This window comes from Leopardus geoffroyi, chromosome B3 (genome assembly GCF_018350155.1).
Source record: "Leopardus geoffroyi isolate Oge1 chromosome B3, O.geoffroyi_Oge1_pat1.0, whole genome shotgun sequence".
In the NCBI taxonomy this organism is placed as follows: Eukaryota; Metazoa; Chordata; class Mammalia; order Carnivora; family Felidae; genus Leopardus; species Leopardus geoffroyi.
In genome coordinates this window covers 112,963,640-112,990,494 of record NC_059337.1, presented here as the reverse complement: position 1 = coordinate 112,990,494, position 26,855 = coordinate 112,963,640, and the positions used below count along the sequence as shown (strand labels likewise).

At 32.7% G+C, this 26,855-nt stretch overlaps 1 protein-coding gene across 23 annotated transcripts in view; it reads right to left on the bottom strand.

Annotated features, from left to right (window-relative positions):
* GPHN (gephyrin) overlaps positions 1 to 26,855 on the bottom strand; it is a 631,205-nt gene that overhangs the window by 285,084 nt on the left and 319,266 nt on the right. For 13 of the 23 annotated variants that reach the window (XM_045451293.1, XM_045451291.1, XM_045451285.1 and 10 more), the window contains 2 exons: positions 26,775 to 26,813; positions 1,474 to 1,568 (listed from right to left, as the gene is read on the bottom strand). In XM_045451293.1, coding sequence (XP_045307249.1) covers positions 1,474 to 1,568; positions 26,775 to 26,813 — 134 coding nt within the window. The remainder of the gene's footprint in view (positions 1 to 1,473; positions 1,569 to 26,774; positions 26,814 to 26,855) is intronic. The other 10 variants (XM_045451302.1, XM_045451298.1, XM_045451290.1 and 7 more) reach the window with 1 other exon arrangement.

Genomic DNA, 26,855 nt, shown 5'->3' with positions numbered 1-26,855 from the left:
GGAATTATGTGGATTCAGAAGGTAGAAGAGGAATTAATCCAGAAAAATCTTTCAATAAGACGGAAAGTGATATTTCTATACTGGATAAAAAAAGCTATATTGAACTTAAAGAGTTACCTTAACAGTTGCAAAGAACAAGTTCTCCAAGTAAACTCTGGGATCCTTAAGGTGAGGATTATGCCTTATTTTTCTTTCTATCCTTAGTATCCCTAATGGTTAATACAGGGCTTGGCAAATAGAGCATTATTATTTCTGCTCAATTAGATTTTTATTATAAAAGAATCAACAAGAGATGAAGTTTAATTTTTTCTTGACCATATTCCTTGTATGCCAACAAAATGTTCTTTTATGTCCAAAGGCCACTGCTTAATTCCACAGAGAAAAGGGATCAAATGTGACCCTTGACCTCAGAAATGTAGATATGGTTAAAAAAAGACAGCTTAAAAGAATCAATGCAAATTCCTTAAAGATCAGCATGGACTTTTAAATTTACAATTTCTACATGCTACTATAATTCTTTTTTGCTCTTACTGAAATTAAATGTTATAGTACATGTCACAGCAAAGAGAATATAGTAACTAATGACCCATTCACATTTTCCTGTAGCTGTGCTTCAAGTAACTGCCATTAATGGGATATAAACCCTGTCTAAGTAACAGAAAGGACATTATGATTCATATTCCATGTGTTACCGTTACATAGATATATTTAGTTTTGTATTCATAATGTACACAGGATGAATAAATGGCTATACATGATGATTATGAATCCCTAAATTATAATGTTGTCGTGTATTTTTAGATTGCTCAGAGATCAACTGTCTATTAATCAATGGTCATTAAGTCAACAGGTTCTAAGTTGATACTTCTGTCTTTAACTTAAATGATGTATGCTGTCCTCATTAAAGAAGATTTTAATCTAAGTTACTAAAACAATAACAAATAACTAAAACATCAGAGAGAAAGGATGTCAACATCTATGTCAACAAAGGCACAGTTTTAAATACACTAACTTAAAACACTAATAATATTAATTTAGCTTTTTATGACCACACATATATATGCCTATTTAAAAATTTCTAACATATGAGAATAACTTACTGAAAAAAAAATTCTGTTTACTGTTATTAAATTAGCATTTAATGACAATTAACGAATATTAATTGATGATTACAAATAATCACATACAAAAATAATTTTACATCTTAATAAACTGCACTCTTCTCTGGGTCAGGATTGATAACTTTTAGCATAATCTAATATTTTCTAAAAGTTTAAAGATAATATGTGAAAAAAATCTTGAAGGAAACTGGTTAAGATTTATCTAGACAGGATACTAAGACTCTTAACTCTGGGGGGAAAAAGGGAGCAAATTTAAGTGTTATTGGCTAAAGTTTCTTATATTAATCAGACTATTGTAGTGATTAGTGGTATGGAATTAATTTTCTTTGCAACATGTTGGTGACTTTCTTACCTAGAGAGCATGCCCAGAGGTGTAACATTAAGTGATCCCATCAGCATTGCCAGGGCCATCCCTGGCGCTTCCCGTTCTATTACTTCTTTTGTGGCCTGTAATTAAAGATTAAATAGCAAACTGAGTGAAATAAGCCAAAAAGAAGGAATGCAGAGTAGTAAAGTTAACTTAAAAATAATGATAAATCATGCTTTCTATAAACCATACTTTGTAGTTTCCCAAACATTGTATTTATTGAGACTCAGTTCTTTGGGACTTCTGAATAAAAGCTGACAACCAGGACATCCAGGGAACTTTTATATATTAGCAGACCTTTCTTATTTCTTATAATTCAGAGGTATTTGATGCAAGTCTCATCTAAAAACCTAAATTTCAAAATGAAATCTCAGATTGTTATAATAGCTCAATGATTTTCACAGTGCAAGAAATCTGGGTATTTTTCTTTGTCTATTACACATGAAATAATTAATCCCTAAAACCTGAGATCATTTTGTTTCTGTCCTAGCTCTATGATTTTATGATACAATTAAAAGGAACTCAGGAAGTACCAAGTTAACTTTCTCATGTTTTGGGTAGAAGAAAAACTAAATTTACCATCTTTCATATTTTCAATATAAATTATCTTAGTATTTTTAAAAACAATTAATGGAGTGATAGGTTTTAACTATACAATAGATGTTTTAAGATAGAGCATTTTTAAGACTGTGTAGTTAAACCTGAAGTGAATTAGACAGGAAAATTTCACTTTCTAAAGGTCAAAGTAGATACATATTTATCATATTGTGATGGTAAAGATATGTTTAACGCTCAAAGTTGGGAGTGAAATAAGTGACTAAATGTATTCTTAATCCTGTTTCTACATATGAAGTAATTTAAAGTAATTGGGAGCAATACAGGAATAAAGTTTGCAAAATAAACTATTCCAGTACAGAAGAAGAAAGGCAAATGAAATAAAAGATAAATTATGGAGGAATATAGAGAAAGATTAATTTTTTAATATTTTATTAGAAGTAGAGGGACAGTACTAAATCAGATTGTAGCTCCGGCAAAATTTAGGTCAAGGACTTGGCAAAATAATTGAACTGTATCAGGTATCCCAGCATATGTCCACTGAATCCCAGCATAACGTGATATCTAACAATGGCAGAAATTTTAAAGGAAAATTAACACTACCATAATGTCTTTCAATAAAACCTGCCTTAAAAATAGAGGGCCAGCAGGCAGGAGAAAAGGAAATTCTTAAATTCCTAAGTTTGGGAGTTAATTACTTTTATTTAAATATATAGTTAAAATAATGCCAAGCTAGCATTATCCGGAATCTCTCCTTGGTTTTCCAAACTCAGCTTTCTTGTATGATTCTGAGGTCTCCTGAGAAGAAACACTATTTCCATGTGATAAACTATTTATTGATGTTTGTAACCTTTACTTAGAGACTGTAAATCTTAGAGTCTTAAAAATCAAGTATGTCATATTACTGAGAACAATCTTAAAAGAATTCTTTGGACAGGGCTAACATTTACTTCATCTGCTTGAAAAAGTCACATAAACAGTGTTCAACATTTAATGAATTTGGGAACCATATAAAGATGATGTACTCCAAAGTATAGTAGCATACGTTATTTAAGGACAAAGGAAGAAAATATTAAAATAGCTGAGAAGTCTTTCACTTAAACACATACCTCAAAAACATTTATCCATCCACGCAACAAATATTTATTAAGCATCTAATACGCCCTAGGTAGTATTCTAGAATTGATGTTACAGTAGTGAATAAAACAAACTTCTAAGAGTGTGTAAATTCACCGTCACCTACCACATGAAAAACCTGATTGACAAATTGTAAATGAGAACTATCTACAAGAGATGTAATTCAATAATTTTTATAGATTCTCTAAAATAAACCACTGGATTTGGCTGGACCACAGTGGTCTACCTACAATGCCTCTTCTCACTTTTCTAAGAATTGTTTTACTATATGCAACTGGATCCAGTGAAATGGCTCAGTGAAACTCGTATTTATATTAGGAAGTATTTAAGGCCATCGTATACCACTTTGCACTGTGATCCTCTTTAGGAGGAGCTATATGAGAAACTTTCTCTCAAGTGTCATACTTAGGAATGGGTACTCCCCTGGGCTACCAGTTTTTGTTTGTTTGTTTGTTTGTTTTTAATTATGATGCTTATGAATCAGTTACCCTTGAGAAGAGTCAAATCTGTGTATCCTTTTTAGTAGAGAACACAACCTAATTTCATCTTATTTTTCCTTTCCTTATTTTCCCACATTTATTCTATTAAAAGGTCTATTTTTGCTTCATGTATTTGGGCAAACCATCCTAAATATCTTTTCAGAGTATTAATAAATATATGGATGATGAATGGATGGATGAATAAACGTATTCTTTACACAGAGGTCTTCATCTTTTTCTAAATGTAATTTAGGGAGGACAATTAATGGCGAAGCCGACTAGATAATCTGGGCCTCCAGACACAAATTTTGCTTGTTTTAGAACATAAAAGAAAAACAGATACTTTGGTGATGCCACTAAAAGGCACTGGTGTCTACAGTGGTGAGTGCAGAAGTGTCACACTCTTTCAAGGACTAAATACAAAACAGCATTTTTGATTGGATATATACATTTTTTATCATTCTCTTGTTGAACAAAAATGAAACCAATGAAAAGAATGATAACAATATCAATTTCTGAATTCTTTGAAGGATGCGTATATATATATACACACATATATATGCATACATACACACAAGATATTTCTAAATAACACACAGAACAGTCCTTTTTTTTTACATCTATATCAAATATTATCTTTTCCATAAAACATTAGAGCCCTTCTATTTCCTTCGTATTTTCTCTTCCTCTAAAGCTGTTTAGTATAGCAGAAAGATCACCATCTGTGAAGTCAGACAATGCCACAACAGTTACAGTTCATGAGAGTAAGAGCTGGATGTATTGCAGCACCTAGGACAGTGCTCAACATATAGTATGTGTACTCAATAAATATTTGTTGAATAAAAGAATGAATAAATGAACCAATATAGGTTTGAAACCCAGCTTTATCACATAGTTGCTCTGTGAATTAGAACAAAATATTTAACCTCTTGGAGCTTCAGTGTACTTATGAATAAAATGGAGATAATAATGAAACATACCTACATCTTAGGAGAACTAAATGATACAAGTCAATAACCTAGCATAGAACAGGCATTCAATACATGGTAATTCTCTTTGTGCCTCTTCTTTCTAATCCACCTTACTTCCTTGCAGTTTTGATTGATTATACCAGTTAGAAAATAGGAAACATACAAAAATCCAGAAATGAAACCTAGAAACAGTGGTTGAGAAGCAAAGATGAGGGGAAAGAGAATGGAGAGCGAGAACCTAAATGTAAGAACACTGGCAAGTGGGAGGCAGGGAGCAGGATACTGAAATACTGGATCTAAAAGAAACAAGCAGCCAAATGAAGTGGGAGTTGGAAGGTGGACAAGAGGGCAAGAGCCGGGTAAAAACATCTATAAACCATAAATGAAAAGGTACAAGAAGGTGGCAAAGAGCAATGGAATAAAACTTAACTTAGAGGAAATGAGAAAATTGTGTCTAAATTAGTAGATCATAGAAACAGAAGAATGGTTTTAATAAGTGTAGCTTTATCTGTGCCTGTTAATGAGTAGGTAACAAGCATTCATTATCAATAGGCTATTCATAATGAATGGCAAAAAAGAATGCCATTAAAAGTTTGAAATTTTTTAATTAAATTGTTTCTAACTTTCTTATACATTATCTTTGTTTACTTGAGCAATAGGAGAAGTTTATATTCCTACTTCACATATAACCTTTTCTGAACTAGTGGAGTCCAAAATAATGAGGTTTAATTGGATTTAGCCACTCTCTTTAAATAAAACATTTCATATTTAACTTCTTAATACTTTCTAAACTATGAAAGTTGTTAAATACTTTCTAAACTATGAAACCACCTAGGGAAAACCACTTATTGTGATCTTTTTATCAAAGAAACTTTTAAGACACATTAAAGTCAGAAAGTGCTTCATAGACTGTTCAAGTTGCAAAAAAAGGGTGTTATAAACAATAATTTTATAGCCCCGAGAACTTGCCAATGAAATTCAGATCCATTTTAATTTCACAGGAAAAACAATATCAAAAAATGTTATTGCTAACGGGCCATGTGGTTTAAATATGTACAGGACACATAATAGCTAAATGTAAATGTGCAGAAATTCCTTATACTCATGGTGACTGTGAAAAACCACTTAGTATAGTGCTTTTCTTTATTTTTCTAGACATATTTTTATCAACAGAGCATAACCTATGTATTAATATCTATATGACTGTAATTTGACTATATAGATTTAACAAAATTTCCTAAGAATTACTGCAGTGCCCTCTGCTGATTAAATAGTCTTAAATAACAAAGAGTATCTTTAAACCTTTTTTTTTTTTTTTTTTAACGTTTATTTATTTATTTTGAGAGAGAGACAGCGCGAAGCCCTATGTGGAGCTTGGACCCATGAACCATGAGATCATGACCTGAGCCGAACGAAACCAAGTGTTGGCACCTCAAAATCTGCATTTCTAACTAGTTTCTGGTTATGCTTGTGATGCTGGTCAAAGGACCAACTTTGAAAAACACGTTACAGATGGAAGGAATGCTGTAGATTAATGATAATGTGTACCACCTGATCTAATTTTCATGCTCACCTTGTATTCAACTTTGTAAAGTAGACTGAAATAAATATGAGGAGCCTTCATCAGAGCAAAATATAGACCTACTGAGGAGATAAATTAGGTAATAAATAGGCAGTTTAATGACAGCCAATTAAATTTACCCTACTTTATCAATTAAAGGGTAAACACATTAATTTTATTTTACACTTTAAAAAAGGGTTATAATAAACTAACAATTCAGAGTCTGCCTCTGTAAGTATCGTATGGCACACAGAAGCTATCTTTAATATATTTTTTTCCCTTAAGACTACACATGATGGATAAAACTTGTACACGACTAACTCCTAGATATTCAAGAAGGAGCACCAGCTACAAATCTACTCCTTTCTCCTTTCATTTAAGAGACAGAGCATAATGGAAGCAAGAGGGACATTATTCTAAAGGCAGCCTTGAATTTATTCTAATTGATTAAAATATTCACTTGCATAGTTTAATTTTTTATTAGTTGCAAATACCTTTCAACCAATCATAACACATCAGTGTATCATAACATGTGACTAAGTGGTTAAAGGCTACTGTTACAAAGGAGAAGTTGCAACCAGGGAATGAAGGTACTTATCTGAGTTTTATTTGGAAGAAACGATCTTATTTATATACTTCTTTAACTCAGAGTTTTTAGACTTCTTAAATATTTACATTTTCTTCCACTCCTAGAAGAGTGGAGATACTCTCATTTTGTTTTTCAGTTAAAGTTGCACAATGTTTAAGTAAGATCTGAGTATGATGAAAGATCAAAGGAGACAAAAAGCACACAAGAGTAAAAATTTAAGTACCACAGCAATGTCATCTTCCATCCCAATGAAGTGAGTATAAGATGCCAACAGCCCCACAGTTCAACTCAGTCCTCATTAAGTGTCACCAAGTTAACATATCACCAAGGTTTAAAGATAAGTATTTCTTATAACATGGCTCCCTAAAGCAAGCTAACCAGTTTATCTAGCTCAACAAAAGGATTTATTTTAACATTAGAGTAAAAATCAGTTTCTGGGCTACTGAGACTGTCTTCATCATGGGTAATTAAAAAATTTCCAAGTATTATTTTATGAAAAATCTCACCTTGTTTGCTAACATTTAGATCCCAACCAAGTTGTTAACCAATTTGAGAGTATATGGCAAATACTTCTTAACTTTACTTTTCTCTTTCCACAGTGAGTTATTTTTTCACATTAAATTCCTCCTTTATCTAAACATTAACTTGATAATCAAATTATCAAACAAAAATCAGGGAACTCAGATGATAAAATTATTTTTATAAGAGATTTTCATGAGAATACTTATCTTCATATTCCACTTATATAAATAGCACTACTTCACATCTCATTGCAGGAAAAGGTGAAAGACTAGTGATACTTCTATGGATTATTAGTATTTTTATATCTGTAATATACATTTATTCACTTTTGGCATTATGTAAAAGACAATAAATGTTTTTAAATTAAAAAAAAATTTTAATGTTTATTTTTGAGAGAGAGAGAGAGAAAGAGAGAATGAGCAGGGGAGGGTCAGAGAGAGAGGGAGACAGAATCCGAAGCAGGCTCCAGGCTCTGAGCTGTCAGCACAGAGCCTGATGCTGGGCTTGAAGCCACGAACCATGAGATCATGACCTGAGCCGAAGTCGGACACTCAATCGACTGAGCCACCCAGGGGCCCAAGAAAATAAAGTTCTTTATGGTAGATACATAGTACATATGTCTTTCAATCTATATAGAAAAAAAAATGTTACTCATTCATGCTCCTTTTCAAAAGCTGATTGTGTACATAAGGGAAAATATCCTGTTTCTCAAATCTGAAGAAAAATGAAGTCGAAAGATGATACAATTTAAAATTGTATAATAAGGGGGCTGTCTGGTTACTCAACAGGTGAGAATATAGCCCAGTCTCTGTATTCCACCTACTCTGGAGTTGTTTTTTGTTTGTTTGTTTGTTTGTTTTTTGAATGTGGTTAGAAGTGTACAATTTAAACAGAAACATAACAGCTGCCTAAAATCTATACATTGAATTTCCACTTTACTAATGATCACACATAATTACTTGGTATCCCTAAACCAGTGCAAGTTTTAATATTTATATCACAGTGTAAGTTTAGGCTGTCCTTACACATCTTAATTGAGAATAAAAGAAACAAGCTCCTACTTTAGACCTATATGTACTGTTTGCAAATGGCTCACTGCCAATTGATTTTAGACAGTCTCAAACTTTGCTCTCTTGCCCTAAGGTATGCTAATTCTCACTGTGGACTCTTTATAAAGTATCTACATTACGAACACATAATTATCATGTTTAAAGTTCTCTTTCTACAAAATTAGGTTCTCACAAAAATAGTCACATGGGATAAAGTGAGAGGAACAAGACATAGGTGAAGTCAAGGAACTGGGATAAGTGGAAGAACTGCTGAGAAGAGAGAGAAAACAGGTAAAAACAGTTCCTTTCTGTTTTAATTATCATTATAAAGTGTTGTATTTTGTCATCTCATACCACCTTCAATTTTAAAATTAGAAGCCAACTGGGAAAGAAGAAAATGAGTAAGTCCTTCCTAAAAACAGTAATCCAATATTTCTGTTATTTTGAGATAAACTTAACTAAGTTCCATTAGTAAATATGAGAGAAAAATGTGTACACATAAGTATTTGGAGCCTATGGCATGCTTGAGCTTGAATTAAACAAACTGCTCTACAGGTTTGCTCATCTAAAGACTGATTTTAAACTACTAACCTCTCTTGGGGCGCCTGGGTGGCTCAGTCGGTTGAGCGTCCGACTTCGCTCAGGTCACGATCTCACGGTCCGTGAGTTCGAGCCCCACATCACAGGCTCTGTGCTGACAGCTCAGAGCCTGGAGCCTGCTTCAGATTCTGTGTCTCCCTCTCTCTCTGGCCCTCCCCCCATTCATGCTCTGTCTCTCTCTGTCTCAAAAATAAATAAATGTTAAAAAAAATAAAAAAAAAAATAAAGCTACTAACCTCTCATTTTATGATCGTCTCACTTTTTATTCATCACCTATAACCTAAGAGTCCTTCATTATTTATATAATAAGTGAATATCAGCTTATGTTTTTATTTTTATGCCTCTGGAAACTTATCTCTCAGTTTTCCATTTTTAAAGAGGGGTCATGATGTTTGTTACTCTTCTTATAAAACTAAAGTATTAACACTATAAAGTATTTTTAGCTAACTAAAAGGATGTCACAATATAATGCTAGTTATGATAACATACTCTACATTTAATTTATAATGCTCTGAAAAAAAGCTTATTTCTCTATTACACTGGAGAGTTAAACATGAATATCATTTAACCACATAATTCAATAGTAGAAATATTCACATCAGAAGTTTTTATTTATGTGCTTTTACAAAACACCTACAGATATTCTCTATTTAAATAGTTAACATATTCTTATATTACATAATACAGAAGAGATTTATTACTTCTCTTTTGGTAAAATTCTATAACTAATCCAAAGCCACAGGGTAAATCAGTAGAAAACCTCAGAAAGGAACTCATACCTGTAGACTCCAATTCTGAACTTAATCCATTAATCATTATTATATGCTTTCAGTTTATAAGACATTGCACCCTATTCAGACTTAGGATTTTTTTCCTTTGCTTAAATACAATAAAACATATAAAATACTTAGTATCATTCCTAATACATATCAAGTGCTTAACAAATGTTGGATACAATTATTTGTACTAAGACACAAATCTGAAGTCATCTATGTTGTATAAGTTGTTGCTATAGTCAAAGCAATTGTGAAAACTGAACAGTTCTATCAGAAACATGTAGAACAGAAGCTAGGAGATGAATATGTCTGTTTGTAATGTGTTTGAATGATCAAAGGATGTCTGACAAATGCAACATGCCAGCAACAATCTTTAAAACTTAATGAAGAATTGGGGTGCCTGGATGGTTCAGTCGGTTGAGTGTCCGACTTCAGCTCAGGTCATGATCTCGTGATCTGTGAGTTCGAGCCTGGTGTCGGGCTCTGTGCTGACAGCTCAGAGCCTGGAGCCTGCTTCGGATTCTGTGTCTCCCTCTCTCTCTGCCCCTCTCCCGCTCATGCTCTGTCTCTCTCTGTCAAAAATAAATACACATTAAAAAAAAAAAAACTTAATGAATTCTCAGAGCAGTGGTTTTGAGGACAACAATTACCAGAAAGATAGCCTTGGACACTACCATAAATCTTTGGGAAAAGAATGTGCAAAGACTGAAAATATCCCTTGAAGGAAAAAGAACTAACAGCATCTCCTGATTTATGCTTTCACCCAAGTCCAACAGAAAACAGTAATGTAATTATGTACCTAAGCAAAGATGAAAAACTATGTCAGTAAATTTTATTAACTTAAATTTCACCAACGATCACACACTAAAACTTAAAGCTGTAAAAACAGTAGCTGTCAGGACAGGAATAAGACTCAGGATGGTGTAAAATAGGGTAACACAAAGAGGCAATGTTCCATTCACTTCAAGTTAATGCTCTGCTGCTCATCTTAAACACAGGGGTCTAAACATACTCATTTTATTACCTATCTATTTATTTATTTTAGAGAGAGTGAGACAGGGGAGAGGGGCAGAGGGAGTGAGAGAGAGAATTCCAAGCAGGCTCCATGCATGGAGTCTGACGCAGGGCTTGATTCCACAACCCTGGGATCATAATCTAAGCTGCAATCAATAGTCAGGAGTTAAATCAACTGAGCCACCCAGGTGCTCCTTAACATACTCATTTTAAATCAACCATTATTATACTTCACAGTAGAAAAGTTTATTTTTTAAGAGCCTCTACAAATACAAGAATGGATAAAAATAATTTAGTGAGTTACAACCTAGGAGAACTATAAAAGGAAGAACACATTATTTACTAAATAAAATTGACATAAGTTAAATGAAAGAAGGTCTTTATGTTTATTATATTGGAAGAAAAATCTCTTAACAAGAACTTAAAAATGATCAGAGGCTTAATTTTTAAAAACTGTTGTAAAAAGCAGTGCAGCTATCCTCTGTCACTGAAAAAGTATAAACGCAGGAATGCAAAAAAGATCATAAATAGAAAAAAAATCTTGAAAATTACAGTTCTTATATATACTCTAATTTCAAATATGTGTATATAAAAGAAATATTTTTTTTCAATGAGATTCCTCCAAGGAATCATAATTTTTATACACACATGCACACACACACACACATTTTTTTTTTTTTTTTTTGGTATGGAATATGGGGCTGATATCTATGAATCAGGATGTGTAATTTAAGCTCTGAGGACTGAGACTTTCAGAACATTCATACTATCGTACCTAGAATAAGGAAGTTCGCTATCCAAATGAAGCCTGTGTGGTGTGGCCTCTTTAAAGATTGAGATTTAAGAGAAGTCAAATAGAGTTGACCACTGGGCAAAATAATTATACTTTGTAAGCTGAGAATAATGTATATGGGTGTGTGTACACATGTATACATGTCCTAGGATTGGGATTGAAGTTGTCAAGTTAGGGACATAGGAAACTGAATAGCTGACTTTATTAGGGCAGCTGGTAGACGTGAGGAAGAAGTTGGTTGTATCTACTGGCACAAAACAAAGCCCGTCATCTAGTCAGAATGGGAAGAAAGGATTATCCTATTAACAGACCCAAGACACACATACCAACATACACACACTCCTGAGGCTGTTCATTTATAACCTTTCCTCTGTTGATGCTACCTTGATGCTCTAGTCCAATGATACGCTCTAGGAATTGTACCCTAAGTGTGGCTCAGGGTATGCAACAGCCAAACCAAATTCACAAGAATCAACCAAAAAAGGATATAAAAAATTCAGATTAAAAAAAAAAAATAAATTCAGGTTTTTAAAACAAACCTGAAGGATTTGGTAACCAAGCAATATTATTTTACATTAAGACAATTATGAGGTTTATTCAGGTCCTCTCCTCACATAAAAAACTGTCCAAGAGCAGAGGATGCCCAACGCAGGAACATCAAGTGGGGCAGGTGAAAACTGGCATTTTGCTCAAATCTGCAATAGGAAAGGTAGACTTCAATACCTGACAGAATTTGCCTCTAGGGAAAGGACAGAAAACAAAGAAATAGGTGGGGATGTGGAGAATGGCAAGACTGGATTCTGTCATGTCCTGGTTTCCCAGGAGTTTTTTTTTTCCATAATGCAAGTTGCCCAGAAGCTACGAGACATTTTGTAATTTTCTCTGAATAATTTTCAGATAACACAGCTGTGTCAAATTCTCTATCTTTTTAAGCTTTTTATATTACAAAATGATGGGTTTATGTAAGGAATATTTTCCTTAATCTTCCTGACCTGGCTCTGATCAGCAGCAATGAAAAGAAAACATCAAAGAGAAACAGTAGTTGTTTAAACTTGGAAGGAATCAGAAAAAAAGAATAAAATTATGATATAGTATTCATTTTCAGCATCTCAAAATAAACCTGGCCTAAATCAATCAGGGCAAATGTAGGTCTACTCTTAAAAGTTATTTATAAAAAAGGAGATTAAATCTGAGATGTTCTTGTGTCATTAATAGATTTAATCTATTAAATAGATTTTTACTGTGAAAAGCAGTAAGAATATTTAAGGCAAGGGACAAATAATAAGGTTTATTATCATAACTGAAAAGCAAGCTCAGAATTACTTAAGTGCTACCTCAGAACAATATGAGACACTATAATGTTTTGAGTTTAATATGATATTAGGTATGACTATGGGCATAAATCTTTATTTTATTTTGTATCTAGAATTGTTTTATTATTTATTTATTTATTTATTTATTTATTTATTTATTTATTTATTTATTTTAATATATGAAATTTATTGTCAAATTGGTTTCCATACAACACCCAGTGCTCATCCCAAAAGATGCCCTATTCAATACCCATCACCTACTCTCCCCTCCCTCCCACCCCCCATCAACCCTCAGTTTGTTCTCAGTTTTTAAGAGTCTCTTGGGAGTAAATCTTTAAAGATAAAAGGACACTGCTTTTGGTTAAACTGTAGATAACTGCAACCTGAGACTCAAAAATGAGTGAGTTTTCAATCCCGGTATATTAAGATCATTCTATAGGTTGGTTTCAGTTTTTTAGTTAAGTAGAACAGTGAAATTATTACAATTGAGAAGTAAAATTATTATGTGGGAGGAACAAAGCTTTTAATATTATTTTTATGTTAAATATATGCTAATTTCATTATGTGATAAAAGATTTTAAGAAGTTGTTCCCCAAAACATAAGCGTAAAGGCATGTGCAGTAGAAAAATTGACAATACTGAATACATTAGAAAAGAAAATAATACAATGTGTAATTCAGTTTTGAAATATAATATCTTCATTCAAGAAAACACTTTAGAACTTTTCATGTAACCCATAAATTTAATAGGTACATGGCATCCTAGGATTTGATATATTGTCCTAATGAATACAGTCTTAAGTGTCTTCTCAGGCAACATTTTATTTATTTATTTATTTATTTATTTATTCATTCATTTATTTATTTATTTATTTATTTATTTATTATATGAAATTTATTGTCAAATTGGTTTCCATGCAACACCCAGTGCTCATCCCAAAAGGTGCCCTCCTTCAGGCAACATTTTAGAACAAGTTTCTGTCTTATATTATGAACCTCCGAGTAGACACTTCACATATTTACAACACAAAATGAAAACTTGTATAAAATAATTTACAAAATAACTTTTTCAATACTTTGAAGGTATTATTTTACTGTCTTATTCCAATGTTGTTTAAAAGCCTACCGTCATTCCTATAAGTGATCTTTTATTTATGGCTACTTTTAAGATCTTCTCTTTTATTTTGGTTTAGAAGTTTCACTTTTACATATTTATTTTATTTATCCTTCTCAATTTACACCATATTTTGAGGATGTGTGGTTTCATGTTTTTTTAGCAGTTCAGTAAATTTACAGCCATTACCTCTTGAATCATTGCCTTTCCTCCATTCTTTCCTTTTGGGGCTTTGATGTAATGTGGTTTGGACCTTCTCACTTCTTCCTCCATACCTTATGTCTCATATTTACATAACATTTTGTCTCTATGTAGTTATTCCAATATGAGGTAATTTCCTCAGATACATGTTTCAGTATGCTAATTCTCTCTTCTGCTGGTCTAATCTGCTGTTTCATCTTTTTACAGATTTAAAATTTTTAATGTATATTTTCTCATTTCTAGGAGTCCTATTTTCTCCGAAATTGCTTATTCAAAAATAATGATCTCTTGCAATGTCTTTATCTTTGTGCGTCTTTGTTCTTTTGAAGATTTCATCATCAGTAGGTTAAACATACACCCTGGCTTGTCAGGGACAGTTTGATATACTTCTGTTGTGTCTGCATCCTGTCTGGTCTAGCAATAGTCCTAAACAAAAGTTTCCCAGCGTGAAAAATGAATGATAATAGTCACCAAATTCTTAGCTATATTATATTTTGTCTTGGACAGTTCTAGTAGTTGTCACATTTTTCAGTCCACCTATTGATTAATGGTTTTGTTGATATTCATTACTTGATCTTAATCTGTTAGAGTATGGCTGACCCAAACTGGGGAAAATTTCCTTTGGAGAAAATTTATTTCTGCCTCTACCTTTCATTAGAGAGTATGTTTAATCACTGACTGGTTCCACTTTAGCCTCCCACAAGGATCTCACAGTCTTAGGGAATTCCAGGCTTAATTTTACACAGGGTTTTTGTCCAAGCCTAAGTGTCTCACCAACAGTACAGGTATAGCCATCTGTCCTCAGGGCTTCTCCTCCCTTTGCAAAGTCCAGGCTTCCTACAGTTATGCTTCCTGCTCTCTGCTGCTTTGACCTTCAACTCATGGTATTTTGGGGGACACAATGAATCTAACGACTGACACTGTTTATGTCCTTTCACATAGTATGCCTCACAGGTTATTTCTTTGTACTGGGTCAAGTTTTTCTAGAGTGGGAAGGCTTTTTAAGTACTAAAACAACAATTATTCTAGGCTGTACCCTATTTGTAAACTGTTGTTATTCCCTATCAGATAAATGTCTTTTACACCATTACACTGAAATGTTTGATACACTGCAGATTGCCCTATAGAAAAATGGTACCAATTTATACTCTGAACAAAGGTCTTTTCACCCAAGCCTTGACACTTCCAGGCAATCTTTATCTTAAATAGTTATTTAAATGATGTGTACAAAGCAATACAATATTTTCAAATTTTACATTTCTTACCAGTTATAATGAACACATATTTAAAAGCAATTTGCTTCTTTCCCATTGCAAACTGCCTGAATGTATCTTTTGCCTGTTATTCTATATTGGTGTCCATGTTCTTGCTGTTGAATTATTAAGAAATTTCTACATATTTAAAATATTAAACTTTAGCAGTTTAATCTCTTGCAAATATTAATTTTTAACATTTAACATTTGTAACAAGTTTTTGCTTAGTTGGCATTTTCATTAAAAGGTTTCCAATGCTTATTAACAGCGGGGGTTTCTATCAATGTTTTTATTGTATTTTCTTTGTTTTATGTCTTACCTAGAAAGGTTTCTCTTGCCTAAAGATAATAAAAATAATCTCTTAATTTTTAAATCATAAACTTATAGTTCTTAATGTTTAATTAAATGTTTTTATTTAATTAACTGTAGTTTAATTTTGTGTTGTATGATCAATGTCCACCAAAATGGAGAGCCAATTTTCTCAACATCTTTTACTGGCTGATCCTTCTTTCCTCAATGTCTTGAAATGTCACATATATAATATGTTAAATTCAATTTCACACATAGGTATGTTAATAAAATATCATTTGGTGGCATTTATCTCTGACTTTATTTTCTTGTAACATACCAAATATTTTAATCACTGCGCCTTATATCATGTTTTTACATCTGAGTAAAGCTCTCTCATTGTTTTACTTAAGAAAAAAATCACAAGCTATATTCCCCCCAAAATCCATTGGGAATTATATCTCATTTATCTCAATTTAAGGTAAATTGACAATTTCACAAAAATATTTGCATCTAAGAATATGGCATAACTTCCAAGTCATTCAAGCTATATTTTATGTCCTTTAATAAAGTTTTCTTTATTCAGGTCTGGCAAATTTTTTTAGTTTATTCTTGGGTATTATGAAGTTTACTTTTTTCTGCTATTACAAATGAGATCTTTTCCCATTACTTTTTCTAATGGTTGTTTCTAGCTTAAGTAATACTGGCATATAGATTTTTATAAAGGAAAATACCCTTTATTTAACCACCATGCTGAACTCTTCTTGATTCTAATACCCTTTGAATTGATTCTTGAGTTTTCTAAATGAATAATCATATCTCTTCTCTGGGTCACAAAGAGACAACTATCTTAACCATTGTCTCTGCAATAAATACCTCTTTGAAGTAATACTATTGCCTGGTGACAATGGGAAGCTTTCTGACTCACTGCCTTTATTCTCTTTAGGGATGCATGTACAAAAAAAGTAAAAGACAGTAATCTCAGACCTAGAAATAATGACTGGGAACTCTGTTAACTCCACTATAGATAGTTTCTTTCTAATTCATATCGATACAATATTTTACTTTCTTTCTTCCTTTCTCAACTCTTGCTTTTGGTGTATGCACCAACACACAAGCACTTGTCTCATTTTTTTCTTCCTGAGCCAAAACCCACCTGCTTCATGATTAAATGTATAAATTTAGTGAGAGATAAAAATAAAATAAAAATAGTGAAATTCTGGAACAACAGAAAAAAGTCATAAATTTGAAATTAAAATGAAAAATAAAAGCTACTACCTTTAGTTTAGACTTGGTCTAGACTGTTACCAGTCTATGATTCTATGGATCATATGGATCCATATTCTATGGATCATATGGATTCTCCATGAAGATTTCATCAATGTATTCATTTTCAACTAATAATAAATGTTTTTCTACAAGTTTGAATACTATAGATAAACTTGGATGTTATTTTGAATTCAATTTTAATTGCTGACATTGAATTCTATCATTTTTCTTCACTGTACATATTTTATATTTCAGTAACACACATAGGATTTTGGAAGTTGGCTCAGGAAACTAACCTTTGCAAATTCCATACCCAGTTAGTCAAAAGTGCTATTAATTAATTTTATCCTCAGAAAGTAATCTATCCCTATCTACCCTTGTCTTCATTTAGCTACTCAGCATCTTTTGTTTGAATATTTTAATAACCTCCTGATTAATGTTATAGCTAAGTTTATGCCCATTTAACTCATTGTCTATTCTACCAAAAGCGGTCTTTGTAAAATGTAAATCTCACTACGTTCATTGCTGTTTAACATCTTTCAAAACAATCTTTATTTTCTACTAGAAAAAAACCCAAATGCCTTTTATAAGACACAGACAGCGTCCATCATTTGGCCTTACCTACCTCCCCAGGCTCTCTCTTGCCACTTCCCCTTCACATCCCTTTCTGCAGTCAGACTGATCTATTGGCAGACTTAAGATCTCAGCAATTGTGTCTTTATGGTTGTTTAATATATATTGGCATAGTCATAAAAACAATTACTGTATGTAGTGATAATGAAGAAACAACTACATGTATCAAGTTTATAAACATAATGTTGAGCAAAAGAATCCAGATACAAATGATAACACAGTATAAGATTTCATTTGCATAAAGTTTACTAAAAAACAAAAATAATGATGTTAAAAGTCAAAACTGTAATTACTCTTGAGGGTTGGGCTGTTACTGAAAGGGACACAAAAGGGGGCTCAATCTGGGATACTGATAATCTGGTGTCTTGATCTGGATGCTGGTCAGTATGTTCATTTCTTAAAATGTTCATTTTTTTATGTTCATTTTATGTTCATTTCTTAAAAATTCATTAACCTGTTAGCTATACTTTTTGTGTGCTTTTTGGAAATTTAAGTGAAGAGACAAACAATAAGAACAATAAAAACAACAGTTCCAATATTATTTCTTTGAAAATTTCCCTAAGTCCCTCAGGTGAACTTTATCCTGCTCCTAATATATCACAAACACACCATTACTATACTGATGATCATGTTATAGTTTATTTATCCAATTCTTTCCCTTTCCTAACCATCCTCAACCTAACTAGTAACTTCCCTCAGTGCTAAGATCATAATTTTCTATACATGTGTCCCCAACCCCAAGCACAGTGCCTGGCAGTCAGTGAATACTCAATATTATTATTAAATGAGGATCTCTCAATTTCTGCACTATTACAATTCAGGACAGAAAATTTTTTGTTTTAAGGGCTGTTCAGGGCATAGTAGGATATTTAGCAGCATCCCTGACCTCTATTCACCTAATGTCAGTAGCATCCTTTCAGTTATAACAACCAAAAATGTCACCAGGCATTGCCAAATGTTCCTCAGGCACCAAAAAATCCCCAGGTTGAGAAACACTTACATAAATAAATGTTTCTGTGGAAAAATTCAAGCCAAGTGTTAAACGATTCACTTACCAAAAAGCTTTGGGCATGAAATGATTTGCATGTGAGGGGCAACTAAAAAAAGAACAGGCTCTTTTGAGCAATGGAGGGAATTAAGCTCTACCTATCTGAAAAAGTCTATAAATGCTTTAAATGTCTAGATAATCAAATGGTAATTCACATTAATTGCATGCAAGAATATTGTTTCTTTTGGAATTCGTATGTAGAAAAATGAGTTTGCCGAGCAAAAAAAAATGTATAAATAGGATTGTATATTTGGTATTTAAAAAACATGACTGCTAAAGTAGCTATGTATATTCAATGTCCTAATGATAAATTATTTTGTTAAGATTTAGATCTATGAATGGATCATTAATTCTGGAATATTAAGTTTCAATAATTTTCTATCCACACAATATTTAACATTGGCATCCCATAAGATAAGAATAGTTATAAAATAAACCACTGTGCATCAGCTATGGAAGAAAAAAAACCTCATTATGCACATAACTAGCTTGATAGAAAATAATGCATTCGTACTTTATTAACTGTATGCCTTTGATTCAGGATTATTTTTTTGAACTTGACCTCTGCTGTAGAGGGTAAGTAATGAAATAAATGAGTACTATTATGTTAATGGAGCTCGAGAAAAGAGAAAATAAACTGATTTTTATGTATATATAGTTTTTATTTTATATATATAGAGAGAGAGCACCAGGGGCAGAGAAGAGCAAAGGGAGAGAGGGAGAGAGAGGTACGGGGGGGGGGGGGGCGGGAGAGAGAGAGATAGAAAGAGAGAAATAATCTTAAGCGTGCTCCATGCTCATTGTGGGGCCTGATGCGGGGCTTGATCCCACAACCCTGGGATCATGACCTGAGCCGAAATCAAGAGTCAGATGCTAAACCGACAAAGCCACTCAGGAGCCCCTAAACTGGTTTAGATTTATGATATAGTCAAAATGATATAGTTAAAATATAAATCTCATTATGCCAAAATTATTTCCTGACAACCAATTTCTTAAACATCTCTTTGTAATTAGAATCAACTTTCAAGAATTGGCTACTGAGCCAAAGAAAACAAAACAAAACAAAACAAAAAAAACAGGCAATTTACAAAAGAAGAAAAAACTAGACAAATACAAGAAAAGTGTTTAATTCATTGTTAGTCTACAATATGCCAATAAAGCCAAATAATTTTCATCCATCAAGCTGTTAAGATTAGAAATAATGAATGTTTAATTCCAAAAACTGGTAGTATGAATATATAAATTTATACATATATTCCTGAAGTCAGTTTGGCAGTTATGTATTATGAGAACTAATTCTGAATCAGTTATTCTATTTGAAGGAAATATTTCTAAAGTTATAATCAGAGATGTTTTTGACAATTTATTTATAAAGAGAATGTCTATGATACGAAATAAAAAGAGCCTAAATGGTTAATAACAAGGAAATGAAATTAATTATAGCTTGCTTATACTCTGTAGTGATTGGCAAATCTCATTTTTTTTGTAAAACAGTTGTTAAATGGAAAAAAAGCTTAATTTATATAAAAAAAAGTGGTTAAAAAGCAAGGGCTATGGTGTCAAGACTATCTAGATGAAATTCTAATTCTATCACCTTCTACTAGCTCTGTGATGTGGGTTATTTCATGATTTAATCTTTCTAAAACTAATTTTTTCACCTCTAAAGTAGTACTTATTCTGTAGGTTTGCTGTTAGTATTAAATAAGACATTACATAAAGTGCTTATCACAATGCTTGGAACGTAGTAAGTACACGGTAAATTTTAGTAGCTATGATAACAACTAGAAACCCAAGATATAAACCTGTATATATGATGGGTTCTCAATATGAAAACTAATGAATTAGTCCCAGATAATAATTATGTATCAATTATTGGTGATTTTCATTTACTTCATTTTGCTTTCCTATATTTCCCAAATTCTTTTTTAGAAAAAAACCCATATAATCAGAAATCTATACTCAGAAAAAGATAGGTGCTGTTTCTTTTAAGGCTATTAATATAAGGCAAGATAAGTATTTAAAAATCCTTACCTTTTCCTTCCCCTAAATGACCATATACTCTTCTCATCTTTAATCTCATCTATAATACTTTACAATCTCATCTTTATTACTGTGTCACAATAAAAAGTCATCATTTTATGCTCTTATTGAACACCTATTACATGCAAAATACTGTGTTCCTAATATTCTGACACTAACTGTGAAGTATGAACATTTGAAGACAGATTTTCTTGTTAATAACATAAGAGCTTTCTGCAGATGGTCTTGGGTTTTAGTTTTTAGTAACTAACCATAATGAGAAGCAAGATATCTGAAAAGGCTCTTTGCCTTTATCTCCTCACAAGAATGATCTTAATTTTGATCAGAAGGCATTAAGTTGAGAATGAGAAAATATAAATTTAACTTACAAAAGATACTTTCTTTCAGAATATTTGTTTAAGATGTCTATAATGGGATTATTACTTCTAACTGCAAAGTAAATACACATTTACTCCTATAATATAGTTAGGAACAAACCAAAGAAAAACTGATTCTTGAACACCTGAGATGTTTTTATGCTGCTGATATGAATAGAATATAAACTCTATTTCTTCATAAAAACTAAATATTACAAGAAACCTAAAAAGTATTCAGAGACAAATACAAAATGTTTGGGAGTGGATTGTATTTTGTAAATATCCAAATATCTAACCAGTGAACTTTTCAAGTATTGATTTTGATATTCATGAAATTAAATACTATTAAACATACATAAAGGATCTTTGCATCAAATAGCTTCCAGAGCTGAGGCAATTAACTTTCCCTCAATGATATCTCTCACTCCATAGGATCTCTTGTACCACAGGAGTACTGGGTTAATTTTTTCCAGCAACACTGAAATATCTGATGGACAGAGAGCAAAAAGGAGAAAAAGAGATGAGGGGATGTAGAGACTAGTTATTAGTGCCTGCTATTGTCATTGTTTATATTCAAAACTGAAGGAGTAAAACTACCTCCACAAAATATTTGTATCAGGAAGTTACAACTTCCTTGTAAGGTCCTGAATATCTTCCACTGTTCTTCAGGAGTGAAAAGGAAAGAATGACAACTTGTTTATTAGGCGTGGTTGCCTACAAAGAATCTCCTGATTGCAAGGAAATTTAGAGGATTTTGTTATTCAATGTACAAAAGACTTGAGTCCTATAGGTAAGAGTGTGTTAGCAACACTGTCTTTTCAAGTTAACTTTCATAAAAAAGAAACACATTATACAACTTTCAATTTAGCTTTTCTCAAAATAAAAACAGGATTTCAGAGATCAAAAGAAGTATATTTATTACTAATAAAATAAGTTTAATAAAATGTTACTCTTATATTTTCCTTTATCTCAGATCTTATACCTTAAAATTTCTGCATAATCTTTATTTTTCACAAAAAATATTTTCCAGAATAAATACAAGTAAAGCAAAATCTTTTAAAATTATTCATTTTTTTTTTAGAAAACAAGTTAATTCTGGATGTAATTTCTATTTTAGTGCTTCTCTACTGACATGAGAACTTAGACCCTCCCTCAGCTATGCTGGCAAGATAAACAACTTTAGTAGGACATCAGGAGATGAGAGGAAAAGCAGGTTACTAAAACTTTCTTAGGCACAGCACTTTAAAGAGATTCCTTTAAAGCAATCATTGTGAATTAGTGAGCAGTAGGAATGAAGCTTACTGCTCTCAAGTATGAAGGCACCCATCAATATAGGGAGAACAAATAAATTCCTAATTAAAATGGCTAATTAACCAAATTCATAATAAAAACTAATGAGTAGGACTGAAATTCTGACACCAGGAATTCAAGTGAGGTTTAGTTGACAGTGAGTATAAATTAAATTCCCAAACATTTTCAGTATTGATATACAGCTGGAGAATACCTCATTGTGCTTGCAATAACATTCAAGAACAACCTCCTGAACATTAGTTATCAATTTTTCTCTAACCACTTTCTATTCTTCCACTACAAAATTAGTAACATTGGGTTTAGATAATGCTGTTTATTAACAGTTACCAATGAATCACTAATCTGCCACTGAATGCTTCAGGTTTTTAATTAAAGAGATTCTTATTGGCATTTAAACTATTACCAGAGTCCTCCAGTTGTGATGAGGCATTAATTATAGAACAAACTCTTATTCCTGAATCACAGATGCTTAGAATTTCCTTATATACAATTACTCTGATTTTGAACATTTTCCCTGAAGAACTAGAAGAAAATAACAAAATTTTGAAATGATGTTAGAAATTCATTGTTTTGTTAAATGTCTCTTTCCCTCTCTTGGGCCTTATCTTTGTGTTATGTACTCCTAACAGACTACATAGCATAGAACAAGCCTGTTTAAAATAGGTTCTGAGAGAATTATTGGAAGTAATGAATTAACTTTTCTCCTATGGTTATAGAATAGAACTAATTCATGTACCACCCTTGGGAGGATTGAGAAGTCACACAAATCATTTTCTGTGTTTGATAGTTTAGATGAGAAACCCTGGTTGAGAAAAGCAAGACAAAGTATGTAAAATCACCAAAAAATTGTTGAGTTAGAAAGTGAAAACATTATCACCTAATGGATTGAAAGTCTTCCTTCCAAAATCAATTTTTTGCTTACTAAACTACTCCAGTTTTAAACTCCTTGAAGACAAGGACCAATTCTTCCCAACTTTTGTAACTCCTGTAAGGTCTAGGACACTATGGTACAGAGTTCAATTTAACTCACACTGTGTTTTACCAGTGGATTAAACACACACACATGCATATACATAGTGCCTAAACCATTATCTCCAGCCTAATGAGTCAGAATCTTTGGTGGGGTTGGGCCTAGCAATCTTTTTAGTAAAATCTCTACAGGTAGAAAACTGTGTGTCCAGAACTGAGTACCACTGAATTTAAAATGAATTCCTAATCCTATTGCTGGTTCCTCTAAACTTAACCTAGCTCTCTCATCTCAATCCAGTTATCTTCATTTAAATACCTACTTCTTTACAAGTCTGCATTATTCCATTTCAAAGACATGCCATCATCTGTCCTAAAATTGGTATATATTTTTTGATGTTTATTTTTGAAAGAGACAGAGAAAGGGTGAGAGTGGGGGAGGGGCAGAGAGAGGAGACACAGAATTGGAAGCAGGCTCTCCAGGCTCCAGTCAGCACAGAGCCTGAAGCAGGGCTCGAACCCACGAACTGCGAGATCATGACCTGAGCAGAAGTGTTGGCTTAACTGACTGAGCCACCCAGGTGCCCCAAGATGGTTTATTTTTTTTTTCAACATTGTTCAGAATGATTTTTTTTGTCCTTCAAACATCCAACATCTGTCCAATTTCATTCTCCCTTTCATTCTTAGAACATAAGGTCTTCTAAATCTCACTTGGCATTCTGTGTCTTTCTAAAAGTTTATAATTTTTTGCTCCTAATGCAATATCTTGGACTTATCCATCTTTCATGTTACTTATATAGTTCCCCTGAGGTCTTTAATTTCCTCTTAGACAAGAATATTAAAAGCTAGGGAGTTCACTTCTAGGTAAATACCCAAAGAATGGAAAGAAAAATAGACATTGCACACCAATGTTCATAGCAGTAATATGCATAATAGCCAAGAAACAACTCAAGTGTTGTCTGTCAACAGATGAATGGATAAACACATTGCAGTATATACATAAATGGGATATTATTAGTCTTAAAAAGGAATGAATGGGTATATGCTACCACATGGATGGACCTTGAAAATACGATGTTTAGTGAAATAAGTCCAACACAGAAGGACAAAAATAGTATGATTCTACTTATATGAGGCACCTAGAATAGACAAATTCAGAGACAGATAGTAAAACGGGGAGTGAGGAATGGGGAGTTACTGTTTAATGAGTATAGAGAGTTTCTGTTTTGGATGATGAAAAATTCTGGAAACAGATAGTGGTAACGGCTGTACAAAATGTATTTATTAATGCCACTGAACTGTACACTTAAAAATGGTAAAAACAGTAAATGTTATGTGATGTGTATTTTGCCAAAATAAAAAAAAAATAAAAAGCTATTGAAATGATTTTCTTGACTTTCTTACAGCAGCCTTTTTCTTGATACTAGTTTTATCTCTATTGTTAAAGTAAAAGAAAAAAACAAGTGTCCATACCCTTTTTCTATATTCTCTAAATTTATTACTCTCTTTTTAGCTTTTGCCTTTTCCTTTCCATTTCTTTTTCATAAAAATAAAATAAAATTTAATATGGAGACTCAGAATATTTCACACTTCAAGCACAATGATGTTGTGGATACATATAAAGAACACTTAAAATCTACATACACACCACATGCGTGTGTGTACACACACACACACACACACACACACACACACACACTTGCATACATACATATACACCCCACTTCTAATCTCCTCAGACTCTTGAATTGTTTACAAATTTCACCAAAATTTTTCTCCACTTCTTGTTTGGTCTTGTTTTTCATTTAAATATGAGTAAATAAGACATCAAGCTTCACAGTGCAGATAATTTTGTATTTCAAGTTCTTCTTAGATGCCAAGTACTTAGCAAATAATGGGGAAATTCAATTTAAAGTTTACCCACACACAAGAAAATATAGTTTAAAAGGAGGGAAAGATAAATACATCAAAAGAATCTCTAAAGAAGTGATATTACATAAATTATGGGGTGGCTGAGAAATGATATTCTCAGAGGAAAAAATGGAGCAGTGGAAAGCTACTTTAACTACAAAGAATCATAACTAAATTTATTATTTTTAGAGATGACACTTTTAAGTTTCAAAAAATTCTTGTATCTTACTAAAAAGGAAAAATTAATAGGAGTAACTCATCCTCAGGAAGCCCCAGAAAAATCATGGAAAATAAGTTATGAAATAAATTTAATATATGGAAAATCACTGAAAGATCCTATATACAAGAAACAAAAGTATACAATATATGATATCAAAGGTCAACTGAGGCAAAGATGATAAATTATTTGAAAAAAAATCTATTGTTAAATAAGGGAAAGAATGTGGAGTTGTATAAAAAGGCAGAAAGGATGGTGATAGTGAGTTTAAAAGTCAGTTTAGGAGTAAACTGGATTGGACTGTTAAATAGTGAAGCATTTTCCTATTTCTAAGATATGTTTGGACAATACGTAGGCAACACTTTTCTTGGAAATAAAATCTGATCAGGGTTACAAGACAACAGAGGAACAACGCCAGTGATTTACCAGATGCAGAAAAGTATAAAGGAAGTAATATGAGCCGATCAGCAAGTTGCAAGTCTGATTACATAGGAGATGAATGCAATGTCTTTAGTTAATTAGTGAAGCAGCCATGGCAGCAAATAGGTAAAGGAGACAGTAGTCAAGCAACCTCAGTCAGCAGTCCAACTTAGTGGCACAAGACAAGTGGAGATAGTTAGCAGAAGTGCTAAACAATCTGAACCTACTTATAATATCACAGGCACAAATTGGGCAGGACAAGATCAAGCAGGCAGATAGCGTAGCACTTGGAAGGCCATGATATAGGAGAATGGTAGGAGAGCAGATAGACAATGCTGGGTAGTCTAAAATGCTAAAATAGCAGATGGATATGGCAGTATCAGGCCATTTCCTGATAGACAAAGTACCAGTAAGTGAAGAATGCAAATCATTCAGCAGATGCATAAAAGTGGGGCAAAAAGTAGAGGCGAAAATCAAAGGCAGTCAAAGCAATAAGACAGAACAGCAGAGAAGCAATGACAGATCATCAGAAGCAGTTGTGTAGGGTAGGAAAAGCTCTCAGCAGGGAACAAAAACACCATTCAGGAAAAGATGAAACTGAGAGTAAAGCCAGTCTCCTGAATTGGGTTTCTTCCATCTAGGAAACACTCATCAATAAACTGCATATGAGAATCCACAAGAGAACAGCACACAAATGGAAGTAGCAGATGAATCTGAACTCTATTGCCCAGGGATACAGAATGATCCTAGAACATAGATACATAACAATCCACAAGGAAATTAAATGGATGGGAAAAATGGGTCCAAGCATTCTTTATGATGATAAAAAAAAAAAAAAAAACCAAAACACTAAAAATTATTAATCTGGAAATGATTGGCTGGGATTGAAGTCTTCGCTTACCCCTTTCTGGAGCCCACAAAATGGGAATGTTGGGAATTTCTGCAGCAGAAAAACAGAAGAGAAAAGGGATTTCTGACTCCC